At 43.5% G+C, this 13,783-nt stretch overlaps 5 protein-coding genes across 5 annotated transcripts; 4 read left to right on the top strand and 1 right to left on the bottom strand.

The window, feature by feature from the left end:
- Nucleotides 1–71: 71 nt before the first annotated feature.
- On the bottom strand, nt 72–2,269 carry F5J12DRAFT_895072 (uncharacterized protein; the record flags this gene model as incomplete). Its single annotated transcript, XM_051747802.1, has 7 exons — nt 72–93; nt 150–200; nt 255–1,218; nt 1,291–1,397; nt 1,451–1,582; nt 1,636–1,973; nt 2,036–2,269. 7 exons carry the CDS (start codon nt 2,267–2,269, stop codon nt 72–74), a joined length of 1,848 nt encoding a protein of 615 aa, XP_051597709.1.
- A 1,089-nt stretch (nt 2,270–3,358) lies between these two features.
- F5J12DRAFT_784600 (uncharacterized protein) lies at nt 3,359–3,789 on the top strand (the record flags this gene model as incomplete). Its single annotated transcript, XM_051743075.1, has 3 exons — nt 3,359–3,461; nt 3,540–3,712; nt 3,742–3,789. 3 exons carry the CDS (start codon nt 3,359–3,361, stop codon nt 3,787–3,789), a joined length of 324 nt encoding a protein of 107 aa, XP_051597708.1.
- Nucleotides 3,790–7,575: 3,786 nt separating this feature from the next.
- Nucleotides 7,576–9,440, top strand: F5J12DRAFT_784599 (uncharacterized protein; the record flags this gene model as incomplete). Its single annotated transcript, XM_051743074.1, has 9 exons — nt 7,576–7,758; nt 7,811–7,880; nt 7,986–8,023; nt 8,072–8,237; nt 8,418–8,443; nt 8,489–8,664; nt 8,758–8,875; nt 8,925–9,073; nt 9,128–9,440. 9 exons carry the CDS (start codon nt 7,576–7,578, stop codon nt 9,438–9,440), a joined length of 1,239 nt encoding a protein of 412 aa, XP_051597707.1.
- Nucleotides 9,441–9,445: 5 nt separating this feature from the next.
- On the top strand, nt 9,446–9,861 carry F5J12DRAFT_895071 (uncharacterized protein; the record flags this gene model as incomplete). Its single annotated transcript, XM_051747801.1, has 3 exons — nt 9,446–9,521; nt 9,579–9,764; nt 9,827–9,861. 3 exons carry the CDS (start codon nt 9,446–9,448, stop codon nt 9,859–9,861), a joined length of 297 nt encoding a protein of 98 aa, XP_051597706.1.
- A 2,692-nt stretch (nt 9,862–12,553) lies between these two features.
- On the top strand, nt 12,554–12,796 carry F5J12DRAFT_684953 (uncharacterized protein; the record flags this gene model as incomplete). The annotated part of the gene is made up of 1 exon (XM_051740296.1): nt 12,554–12,796. A coding segment is annotated over one exon (243 nt), but the record flags the coding sequence as incomplete, so codon positions are not given.
- Between the last annotated feature and the right edge of the window lie 987 nt (nt 12,797–13,783).

Genomic DNA, 13,783 nt, shown 5'->3' with positions numbered 1-13,783 from the left:
TTTGCACATAAAAGTATGACATATACATGATGATAAGACAATTTTGATGAAGAGTACGAATTACAAAAAGCTTAAGGAACTGTCTTCCTTTTCCTGGCGTGAACAATTATCATCAAAACATAGCATCCCAATTGAATTGCATGACTTACTTTGACTTCCTTGCCACACCATCCTTGAGTTCAGACCACTTCTTCTTCACCCTATGCACTGCCAAACTGTTCTCCTTATCTGCATCACCTATCATGTTGTCTCACTGGGCACACAAGGATGGGACTGGTTTGCATTTAGGATGGCCTAGTGGAGTGTCCCAAAGTGCCTTGGAGGCTGGTGGTGGAGAGCTGTCATCAGATGGGGTGGGAGGTAACAAAGGCAGGTCTTGTGTCAAGTGCTCATATTGCCCTGCCGTTGTGAAATAGTCCAGATATGGATTGGTAGTACTACCAGTAAGAGACATTAAATGGTTCATAGCATGGACAGTTGCAGGGTTAGAGCTAATGAGGAGTAGGCCATTGAAGTTCCACTGTGGTGTAAACATTGACATCATGTTGGCCTGGAGAATGCTATCCAGTTCCACACTGAAAGAGCCGAAATCCTGTGAAGATAAAAGATGATTGGAAATACCAGAAGGCTGGATACTTGCTGAAGGGACAAGAGTGTGCTCAGGCATTGCAACACTCAGAAGTCCCATGATGGAACTGGGCATTGCAACACATGAAGGTGTTGCAACATATGCTGGAGTTTTGGCTGGGCTTGCAATACTTGGATGCATGGTCTGAATGTGCAGTGGTGAGACGATAGGATAACATGATGTTGCAAGAGCAGAACCTGTGATGAGTTGGGGTGGAGTTGTTGCAACAGACATACCATCATGAGAAGTTGCAACACTTAAATACCAAAGTGTTGAGAATATAAATATGAGAGTGGAAGCATTGCTCAACTTGTCTGAATGCCCAGCATTGTCAACCTCCTGGTCATCATTGATGCCTGAATCATCACCTTCCTGGTCATCACCAATGCCCACATCATCCCCTTCGTTGTCCTTGCCAATGCCTGTGTCATTACCTTCCTGACCCTCACCAATGTTAGCATCATCTTCATCTTCATCATCCATGTTCCTGTGGTTGTCAGGCTTGTTGTCATTGTCACCCTTCATGACATCAGCACCATTGTTTGTGTCACTGCCCTTGTCATGGCCTGTTTTCTTGCTGATGGAGGAGGCTGCAATGACAGGTACATTATCATCTTCCCAGTCAGCATTGTGGCTTTTCTAACTAAAGAATAAAAACTTACAAAGCTTGGAGTCAAGGAATTCCACATATGCTTGCACCACAGTGGAGTCAAAGTGACAGTAAGACTCTGCAAAATTAAGTCCACATCTATTCTTCCTGATGTGAAGGCTTTATGAACACTGTTGTGTGAGCTAAAACACAATTAGTAGTACTTTGCTCACCTTGCAACCACACACTGCTCCTCAGCATCTGCTGGATCTGGCCCACCTATCAGAACTGAAAAGGACCAACTGGTCTTTTGTGACAAATGGGTGAGAATCTGTGTGAGTGCTGGCATGCACTGCTGTATATTACTGAAAGAGGAATGAGTGCTAACTGTCCTCAGTGTCACAGCCAGTGTTCCCACCTTCTACATGTTTCAGCATCAACATCAGCACTGATTTCATTGTCACTCTCACCAGGGGGCATCTTCCTACTGGTATGTTGCTCATTATGGATGCACATAACTTCATCTCGGATCTCTTGAGGTTCCACCCTAAACTTTTTGTTGATCTGATTGTGAAGACTGGAAATGTTACTATCAGTTGAGATGTTGGGCTTGACCTGTGAGGTATAGTACATTTTTGAATAAATTTCCAGCAGCTTTTTTATGCAAGTTTTAGCTTTCATCAAGCTGTTGATAATGGTCAATGTCTTCCTGTTTGCAGCCCGATTTTTCCCAGCTCCCATGTGCCAGTGCAACCACTGTCATAATTGCTGCATGAAATTCAGTGAGCTCTTCCATGAAGTAATGTGATATCGTGGACCTGTTGGTGCTTGGTGACAGCATCTCCAAGGATCTTGTCCTGCTCAAGAGTCAATGATATGTCCAGTGGGAGGTCCAGGAATGCAACAGCCCTCTCAGGCCAGAGTTGCGACCATTGTTTGAAGACAGTTGGCCAGTATTGTGAGTATTCCTTGGTGCTCATACTCAAGTACTGCACTAACTCGTCCTGCAAAAACTTCTTCTGCTTGGGGGTTGTCCATTCCTTCCTTGGCATGTCTACAATGTGATGCCAGTCACTAACCCTAATGTGTACCACACAACAAAATCAAACTTACTGGCAGCTGACAGTTATAATGCAATGGACAGAGAGTCGAGACAAGGTGAGGCATATAAACAAAACATTTTATACTTAATGCATTGATGCAGAACATGCTGATACATTTGTTGCATTCAACAAGGAGTGTGTCAACACATCTTATCTTACACTAGGTGATCTACATTGATTAGGGATCTAGGCCACTGCATTCAAAATGAAAAATTAATGCAGATCCTAAAAGGTATGTGTTGGCAAGTCTTCTGTGTAATATATCAATGTATCTTATGTTACAGATCTCGGTGACTGCAGAAAGCCTCGGATTTGTGGAATGGCCACTGAGCGAGAGTGAAGGCAATGACAGTAATCTGTCTTCATGCTCACATAGCACATTGACATGTCTTCGTACAATGCATCCATGTATCTCATGTACAGATCTTGGCCACTACAGAATGCATCAGATTCACAGAATGGCCACTGAGTAACTATGTGACCAGCATGTAGGAGAAAAGCACAAGAGTGAAGACAGTGATGGCGATTCAGATAAATTGGAGATCTTCAATTATCAAATACCACAAGTCATTCTCAAAACTGTGGCAAGTGCAAGGTCAGCGCATTTGGATAGTGAGAGAACCACTTCATTCTGTAGTACTACAGAGTGTCTAGTGGGTAGTTCTGGAACAATAAAATACCTCTTGTATGCATCCCAGCTACATCTGCACCTTCCATAGCATTCATCAAGAGGACCTCCAGAATTTGTGATACTAAGTGAATATGATCATACATTTCCTTGGTAGGATCATTCAGGTCATCCCAGTGTTTCCATTTCAATGTATGCACTTGTGACTCCAAGCCATCCACCTTAGACAGAACAGCCCAAATTTTTGAATAATCTTCACTATTGACGTAGTTTTGGCATAGGTTGTCCATAAATGAGTGACAGGAGTTCCCTATTATTGCCTTCAGCGAGTGGTTGATCTGATCAATGGAATCTGGCCCAGAGCATGATGAAGAATTGATATGAAACTGCCTATCAGGGTGCAATGAGGCATGAAACTGTTCCAGGTGAGTACCTCCAACCTGCCTGGGCCCAAATCCTTGTTGTTCCTTAGGATTGCTGAAGGGTCTCAGGTTACAGGATATGGGGAGTGGAGTGAGTGTGCACAGCAGCTTAGGGGACGATTCTGTGTCCTATTGTTCACTAGGATCACCGAAGGGTGTCAGGTTATAGGATATGGGGAGTGGAGTGAGTGTGCACAACAGTTCAAGGGATGGTTCGGTGTCCTGTTGTTCACTGGGACTGCTGAAGGGTGTTGGATTACAATATATGAGGAGTGGAGTGAGTGTGCACAGCAGTTCAGGGGATGGTTCTGTGTCCAAATGGATCACCCTAGACTCATAAGAGTAAGTAACTCACTGTGACAACTAGTTAGAAACCTGATCATATGAAGAAGTCTCCTCTGAATGGAAAGAACTCTTAAGCGTCCTTCAGAATAAAGAGAAATAGATTTGATACCTCTGATAGTATTTCATTTGATAAGCCTGAGCAGCCAAAACCTTTTGATCTTGTGTTTTGTATAATTTTGGCCACCCCATGCTGAAGTTGTCAGAATAGTGAGAGCATGTCACTGTGATAGGAGATTTACTATGTATGCCTATTACAGCAGATAACCATATACACACAAATGACTAATCCTAATTGTGTATTTGCTTTGTACCTATTAGCACATTTGCATGTATACCCTTCAGTCTCCAGACATTCTGTAGTGCGAAGAATTCAGACACTAGACAGCACCTCCCAGAATGTCCCAAGACTATCCACCCCATTTAAAGTTGTCAGAGCAGTAAGAGCATGTCATCGTGATAGGAGATTTACTATGTATGCCTATTACAGCAGATAACCATATACACACAAATGACTAATCCTAATTGTGTATTTGCTTTGTACCTATTAGTGCATTTGCATGTATACCCTTCAGTCTCCAGACATTCTGTAGTGCAAAGAATTCAGACACTAGACAGCACCTCCCAGAATGTCCCAAGACTATCCACCCCATTTGAAGTTGTCAGAGCAGTAAGAGCATGTCATCGTGATAGGAGATTTACTATGTATGCCTATTACAGCAGATAACCATACACACAAATGACTAATCCTAATTGTGTATTTGCTTTGTACCTATTAGCACATTTGCATGTATACCCTTTAGTCTCCAGACATTCTGTAGTGTGAAGAATTCAGACACTAGACAGCACCTTCAAGAACATCTCAGGACTTTATACCCATGTGTTCCATGCTGTTTTGTTTCATATTCCCAGTCTGATAGTTAGATTTTGCAGAGTCATGCACATGTTTAGGCAAAAATCAGTTGTTAATTTGTGTATACAACTAATAATGTTCAAGCAAAAGTCAGCACAAGATGGATCACTGTAACTGAATCAAACACCACAAATACAAAGCCTCCACCATGGCAAGGCCATGTTGCAAAAGTCAAAGAGCAAATACATGGTCACTTAATGTGCCATTACGTGCACATATAATAGTGTCAATAGCCTCACACATATAGCCATGAGCAGTGAGATATTGTGCCACATGAGCACCAAGCACCTGGGCATGAATATAGGTAGCTGTATTTTCAGAGTAGTGGTGGCGACTTTCTGTGATCCCCCTAAGACTCCATATGTGTGCATATATAATTGGGCTTGTACAAGATCCAGAATCATGCCAAATTGGAGGTGGAGCTGAGGTCAAAGTGAGAAGTTGGATGTTGACAAAGGACAACATCATCCACCCACCACTCACAGAATGTCCACACCCTTGAGAAGGCATGGATTGGGTCAGTCGAGGGGCCACAATGTCAGCATCTTGAAGGCCTATTTGTGGTAAGCGCACAACATCAGTGGGGAGAATAGTATATGACACTAACTGGTGGATTCAGCTACTTCGTCTACTGTCATCACTCATGGTAGTTGATCCTCAATGCCCTTCACTGCCATATACACTAAGGCCTCATGAAGTGTGTCAGTCCATTTCCATTTTGCCCAATGAAATGAGCTCCCTGCATGAGTGGCTAGTCAGGGAGAATTTGTAGTATGAGACACTTACTCAGTGCAATGAACACTGGGGGGGTTTCCAACAACAACTGCATAGAAACTATCACCTGTGTCTTTGAGGAGGTCTCAAACTGCTGGCAACTTGTTGAGGAAGGTGACCAAGTCATGGATGGTTGGTTCAGGTAGTATTGGTTGTAAGATGCTATCCAATGTTTGCATGACAAGTTTTGCCTTGTCCATGGAAGTACACTTGATGGCGATGGGGAGTGGAGGTGATGACCTCCCAAAAAGGATATATGGACTATAATGATGCAGTTTTCCATCATTATCTGTATGCATTAGTCAGTTGAAGAGTCTGACTCACCACCCATGGTAAATGCCAGGTTTGGTCCCACCTATGATTACCCACCAAGACATTGTAGTGCATGGCAGGTGATTCTAGTCTCATGCTCTCTCATTTTATAACCAGTCCACTATCTAAGCACCATCTCCAGGCTTCAATTAGTCCTCAGATTGCATAACCTCAGGTGCCAAATGCTAAGTGCAGTGTGCAATTTGCCATTGCCAAAGTCCACAGTCTGCAGTCTGGGGAATGCTTGTGCTCCATGTTACACAAACTTCTTCAGAGGTGAGTGATTAGGAAAGAAGCATCACTGAAAAACCCTGAGGATGAATTGATGATGTCCGATCACCTGCCATTTCGCCAGGATTTTGCCTTATAAGTTTTAACTTTAATCCTGAAGATCAACATACTGCAAACCCTGAGGATGTCCAACCACCTGTTGCATCGCCATTGTCAAGATTAACCCTGAAGATTGACATGTACATTCCTTTAACTTTAAATCCAAGGCTAGATGACAAGCATGTTACTATAGGTCAGGTATTTATTACAGCAGTTGCACGTTCAGCTTACTTTCAACCCCCCTTCCCTACTTGTCCTTTGTTACTGGTATTGAGTCACTGTTTATCATGCTGCATAAATGCATCAAGCTGATATTGCTGAATGAAATGGGACTCCACAGTTTCTCTATTTCATATGTGCACAAGGAACCAGCCATAATGGTATGTGTAATGATGTTTGCATGAGCATGAGATGACTGACTTACCCCTCTCAAGACATTTCAGATTCTTATCAATGACTCCAACGACAGCAATTCTCCAACTGATACTAAGGTTCTGGTGGCGTCCAATGTCACCCAGGATGTTACCAAGGAGGAGGTGTCATTGGTGAGCATTCCGTTCCATTATGTAATGAGCATCTTGCTTATGGCCTTAAATTTACAGCCCAAAACTCACAAAAGGGGCATCGACAGCTCTCCCTTGCCTGTGGCAGTGAAACAGACTAGGGGGAGTGCTCAAACTACCTAAAGGGTTAATAGATCTGCCCACTTCTTTGATTACATAAGTTGTATTTGGTGTGTTGTAAATGCATGGCTCCCAAGTTTCAACCTATCAATGTATATATGAAGGACCATATACAATGTGATGTGAATAATCTGTGGTCATTTTGGTTGGCTTTGTTGATTGCTGTGTTGCAAATTTATTTGGTCCATTGTCATGTGCCCCCATTGTAAGCAGCATGTAATGGACCACTTGCCATCATAATGGTCAGGTTTGGCTAGATTATAGCAAATATGTGATATTTTATCTAAGATATAGTGCAAATGTGTAAAATATTATGTACAAATACCCATTTTTGGCAATCTTTCAATGACACATGGGTGGCATTGGCAGAGCTTATAATGGAAGTGTGAACAGCCACCCTTAACATGTATTATAAGGTTCTTATCACGTGCCCAAGAAATTTGTGACATGTTACCCCAGCATTCAAAAGCTCTTGGAATGTGGCACTTGGATTTGCCAACAATATATACAGCTATTCATTTGATCATTTTAGTGAGAGATTCAGTGGTATTGGAAATTTGTATATCCTCATCTTTTTTCACAAGCAAAAGGCCAAGGAGATGAAACATACACACTTTCACTTTTGTTGACAGTATGTTTATGCCCCTCCTGCACTGTACTTACATACTGACCATTATCAACAGGTCACTTTCATGCAACAAGAATCACATGTCAGCAATGGGCCATCCCTGCCACGACCTCCTACAGGCCCACTTTGTTTCTGAAAAATTCCTGGCTTTACCATTCATAAACGAAAGGCTGAGGAGATGGAATCCACATCTACCCACTGCCACACCAAGATTTAGTTGGACATGCACAGTGCACTCCATTTGACTACCCACATATTCACCACTCCCAACCCTGTCCCCAAACCTACTGCTGTGCAGCCTGGGGTTGCATACCATCGCCTAGAGATTCCTGAGTGTATGGGCAGACTGCCATCTGGTGTTGACCTTGGAATTTTGGGTACAGAGCCCAGACAGACAACTGAATATGTAAGTGAACTTTTTGTGAGATTGGACACAACTTGGCTGATGTATTGATTAGGACTTACTGCTCCTCATGTGGTCAAAATTAGACCATGAAGACTACTTATCAGAGCTACTCAGGCTGGAAGGTAGATGTGGTGTTTCTGGTATCTGTCCTGACTGCAAGCTTTGACTGGCTTGCTTCTGCTGTGATGATTGCCTTGGAGTTGACATGTACTGCCAAGAATGTGTAGTGACTTGTCATGGAGATCACCCATTGCACCATGTGAGGGTAAGTGGTAATACACTTGGAAGAGTATCATACTTATACTATTGACAGGAGTGGAATGGCAGATACTTCACAAGCAAAACATTGAAGGAGTTGGGCTTGATTGTGCAGTTGGGCCATCCTATTGGCAAAAGGTGCTGCAGGCCCCAGTCTGTCCTGAAAGATGAGTTTGTTGTTATGCACAGGAATGGGATTCACATTGTCAGCCTTACCTTCTGTGGGTGTGAGACCACAGATTCATATACATGACAATTGCTGTGCATTTTCTGGCTCCCTGCAACTTCTGATAAGCCCCACACTGCAGCAATGTTCTGAGTCCTGGAAGACTTTCATCTCCTGTCATTAGAATCCAAGCTTTCTTGTTACAAGTTTTACAGTGCCTTGTCACATTGTTCAGATAATACTGAATTAAATCCACCTAAGGTGCATTGCAGTTCATGTTGTAAAGTTTGTGCTCAGTCGTGTCAGGCTCATTACAAACAGTTTTTGAGAATGGTCCATCAATGGTGCCACCTCAAGATGCTCAAATGTTCAGGACAAGGACATGATCCTGCTGGTGTTTTGAATACAAAAGAAGGCAAATGTGCAGTGTTATGTGCAGTGTGCCCTCAACCCAGGAAGAACATGATGGGGTCACCAGAAAGGTTAGCTATATCTTAACTCCAATATTCGACTAAATTGTTATGTAGAGATGTTGACACACTTTTTGTCACTCTTGATGCCAACTTTTGCCTCAGATGTTGTGCAGTCTCAAATAATGAGAACAATCCGAGCCTCAGTCAGGGCTGGGCATATTCTGTGGAGGACACCATGTTCAAGAGATACTTAAGTGACCACTGGCATGATATCCAAGAGGTATGCAGTCATCCACTGAACACACTTGCAAACATTTATTTTAATCCAGAAAAGCATGTGCTCAAATCACAATGCAGTGAATATGGCAGATGCGAAGTCAAAGAAGGGTTGTGATGCAACTGGCATTGGCATGGTTGTTTGTGCCAGGCATGGCATGAGGCTCCAAAATGGGATAGTTGACCTACAATATGGTGAAAGGTGTGTATCATTTACATCCAATGTGATATCATTTCATGAGCATAAAACATACAGATATGTGAATATGGACTATGCATTTGCATCTGCACTACACCACTCAGATGTGACTGTCCTCAAAGTTTCATATGACATTGCCTGCCAGTGGCACAAGAAGTTATATCAGCAGATGGACCAGATGCCACCTTCTTTACAGTCAAACTTACATGATTGGGCTGTTACATTTCTCATACCCAAGTTTCACCTTCCTGCCCACATCACCTCATGCAAATGGTCCTTCTCCTTCAATTGGACCAAGGGTGTTGGTCAGACAGATGGTGAAGGACCTGAGTGTAGATGGGCAAACCTTAACCTGCTGCTTCAAGCATGAAGACCATGGGCCCTGGTCATCATCGAGACACACTGGATGACTACTTTGGTGACTGGAACTGGAAAAAGCTTATTGGACTGGGTTCACTACCATTTCTGTTGATTCACTGAGGACTGATTTACCTCCCATTCATTGTAGGCACTTCTATTCTTAGGAAGGTAAAGGAGGCCATCCCTGAGCACAATGATCATCAATGTGACTTTGAAGAATTAACATGGTGGCTCAAGCTCGAGTTTCCTGAGCAACTTGCTCTATGGAAGCAGCAGGTAGAGGACTGGGAAGCCAACTTGACCAAGCCTAATCCATTTGAAGTGAAGAATGATGGTATGTACAGTCTCAAACAAATTTTTGTTTCCCTTCAATTCATCTATACTGTACCTTCACAGGTATCATGCAAGCTAGTATCTGTTACAATTGGTGAAGGCTGAGGCTGATGCACTTGCAGTGTCACACACCAAAGGTGTTTGGTGAGGTGGACATGGATACAGCTGATGAATGGAGATGAAGACCATAGCCCTCATGCAAAGAAGGACAGCCAGGAATGTCAGCAGTCACCCCTTGCACAAGAACAAGTCATCAGTGCCAGAGAAAAAGAAAGGGAGTGAGATAAGTGCTGGCTAAAATTCTTAAGCACCTGTGTATGGCATTCCAGTTTTCAACATATCTCTGCCATTTCTGCAGATACAGAGACCATTCCCACATTCACTTGTAGTGCTCAGCCATGCGATCTTACCTTCCAAAATTGGAAAGGATTTGCACACTCCACACATTTCTACAGCACTCCCTCCAAAAGACACTCATTTCACTAAGTTCTTCTGATATGGCTGCCTCTACATCAATCATTTCACTTGTCCCCTTTGCTAGGGACCATGGCTACATATACCAACCAGGAGTTCCTACCAGCTTCTGTCCTGAAGCATCCTGGTACATCCCACCCTTGTCTGTGCCCTCTCAGCCCATCCAGCTTGGACAGCATGTTCTTTTTGTCAGTATGACCTCTAGGAGGATGTTCTTTGGTCACCTCAGGTCTGTCATTCACTTGGAGAGGTCTTATGTGGTCGTTTCAGTCTCTCCAGTCCAAGAAGCATATGGGTCCTTCCTCCCTGCTCCCTGCAATGTCTTCATACCAGTCTTGTCCATCATTCTTCCAAGATTGCAACAGCTACAGTATAATCTACTGTTCCCCACTCTCCCTGATCGCATCCATGATGAGTATGATGCACATCTTGCCTCCTTGTTGCAAGATACAGCAGAAGACACTCCCCCTTCATCCTCTCTTCCAACAGAGCCTTGTTCATGAAGTTTTTATTTGCTTCACTGAGAGGATGGTTTAGGGGGGAAGGTTGTGATCCCCTATGCTCCTGTCACCCCAGACCCCCAAAGCTTGACCCCTGTTGACATCTGACTCACCCTGTCCACTTTTGGATGTACTATATTGGCATCAGATCAGCACTGCCTCTCTGTCATCCCACCTTGGCCTAGCAGCAATCTCTTTGAGATGTGATATGCACAGCCTCCCCTAATGCGATTCCAGTGTGCTTTCCCAGTTCCTGATATCACTTGACTCATACTTTGACATTCTGACTGTCTTTGACTCACCTATTGCCAATACTTACCAATCTTTTGACTTTGCTTACTGATTCTTTGCTTTTTGGCTTGCTAATCCTTACCAATGCTTACCAATGCTTTCCAAGACAATTACCCATTGCTTACATTCCTTACTCATCAGTTACCAATCACTTACCAAGTGTTTGCACCTTGTTTTCCAAGGGCAACACCCCTGTACTGTATATAAATCACTGTACTTAGATAGCAAAAAAAGAAGACATCAGAGAGCCCCTCTTGCTCACATTTTATCATCACTCAGTAATTCATTCAGCAGCTTTGATAGTTGAGACTTTATTAAGGGTCTAACTATCATCTACTTCACTTATCCTTGTCTATCATCAATATACTTTGCTCCAAGCCCACCCTGAGCTCAGTGCAGCTTAGGACATTGAATTAAGTCATCATCCATTCTTATGTAGGCTGACAGCAGTCTACCCTATCGCATTCTCTCATATTCCTGCTCCTTCTTCATCAGGAGCACCCCCAACCCTCAGCACTTGTCTTTGAGTGTTGTAGCTTGCAAAAACCCTCCCAAAGAACAGGTTCTACCATCTAGGTACCACATAGGCACACCACCACTTGCTCTTTTTGTCTTTTGTGTTGGTTTTGGTTGGTTTTCACCACTGAACCACACTTTGACTCACAGTGGGAGGGAGTGAGCTCCTACTACATCCAGATGTAACCCCAAGTGTTCTCATTGGCACTGGGATTGACCTAGAGGATCAGCAGTAAGTCACCCTCTGTGGGACATCTGTTGATCTAACTCCTGCAACATAGACAACATCTGTGTGATGCCACTGAGCTGGCATCGTGTGTCATGGATATGCACAAACTCAGGGTTCAACAATGAAGCAATGCACTGGTGAGGCAAATTGAGGCATGGCAAAAACTTCAAGTCCTGTTTATGCCTGGTGTCAGTGCCCTCTGGGATGAGTGGCCAGAGTTTGCCAGTCGACCTCATTCCCCAAAGGATGTCCCATTGTTCCTCCCATTGCAAGTTAGTGGCAAAGTCACATGTCCACTGAAATTGGCAATGATTGAACTTTGACTCAGGGAGGGTCAAGTGCACGATGCATTGAATGATCTGCACCAGGGTCTTTGATCTCATGCATACATGCTCAAATTCAAGGATTGTTTTTTACATGGTCAAGGAGCCAACACCTGTGCACAAAATTGTCTCAAAGCCCTAGATACCAAGATAAATACTGCTGCTACAAGGTATCATGTAGCATATCAAGCATTAACCATTCTCACCCCCCTGGTTGGACAAGTTGGGTGGAGGGACAAGCTTCACCCACTTGTGGACAAGGACATTAGTGCACTCACAGATGCTTATGACCTCTGGCGTGGAGAGGGACAGCACTGTGTTTCTTGGATTTGGCAGTTATACAGGTACAGTGATCACATCACAGAGAAGGAATGAGATGATGGTTTTCAGGAGGGTAAACATCTTCTAGCAGCCTCATCAACCTCACTTTAGTGCTAATCTTAACTCCATATTAGCCATCCATGTGGAGTGGTGCAAAGCATGTGCACACACACACCACTGGGAAGAGGAGGTTAGGCTACTATTTGAAGAAAAGCAATGTGCATTACAGTTTCTTGAGTGGCATGCAAATTGGTGGATGGGCCATGCTAGTGCCATTGCAACAGGTGACAAAGCTCTCTCTGATGGGTGTCATGCATATGCCAAGCATCAGGCAGGGCTTCAGCATCAGCTCACAAGGTCATTTGCTGATATGTGGAAGGACACACAGTGTTTCTTGGATGTTGCTGATGCTTATAGTGTATCTCCCTCTCCTATGCTCTGAAACATCTTAGTTTCTATCTTACTGCTTTGTAACTGTGAATTAACTGTGACCATGAGTATCTGTGTATTGTGCACAGCGCCATAGTGCCATAGGGTAGTGTTGCTGTTGCATTATTATACTAATCTTATTGCCATCTATACTACACATGTTGCAACACCTGTTGCAATGTCTATACTACTTTTGTTGCAATGTGTTGCAGCACCTTGTGTATTGCACATGGTGCCATAGTGCCTAGGTGTTAGATTTGGCAAGTCTGAGTCATGAGAGTCACTTTCCATTTTAAGGCTTTATTTCATATAGTACTACTTTTGTTGCAATGTGTTGCAGCACCCATTGCAACATCTATACTACTTTTATTGCAATAATATTGTAATAATTCATGGTTGATGTGCCATCGTGAGTGGTGCAACAGAGCCCAATGGTAGTTACCATGTTAGTTGCAACAAACTGGCATGAACTTGTGACCTATTCTACTACATGCAAAGGTACCTGTGCTCGAGCATCATCCCTACCCCAAAGCCCAACAATGCAGCATGGCACTGAGATTGTTGGTGTGTCCCCTCTACTGAAGCTGACCCTGCTCAGGAGTCAGTACTCTACCCCAATTGAAAAGCCTGTTGCTGATAACATCTGGAGTTATAGTGATGTGGTAAGGTCTGGATCAAGGAGCTCTAGTCTAGTTCCCCAAAGTGCTACCATTGACATTCCCAGCTTGAGGACTAGCTCACTGGTGTATCCTGGTGACATTGGAGTCCTGGAGGCCTCACAGGCTTGTACTGTTAGAGTCCTAGTAGTAACTCATAGTTTGAATGATGTCTTACCTGATAACATCCACTGTGACTCTTTATCCATCTTCCCAATGAGTGATATGGAAGTGGAGCAGAATGACTGGACAGAAGTGGTGTGTAAGAAGTTGAATGAGCA

Source organism: Pisolithus orientalis, assembly GCF_024613125.1.
Source record: "Pisolithus orientalis strain OTSU chromosome Unknown F5J12scaffold_27, whole genome shotgun sequence".
NCBI lineage: Eukaryota > Fungi > Basidiomycota > Agaricomycetes > Boletales > Pisolithaceae > Pisolithus > Pisolithus orientalis.
Note: the sequence above shows the minus strand (reverse complement) of the source record. Positions and strands in the feature narration are given on the sequence as shown.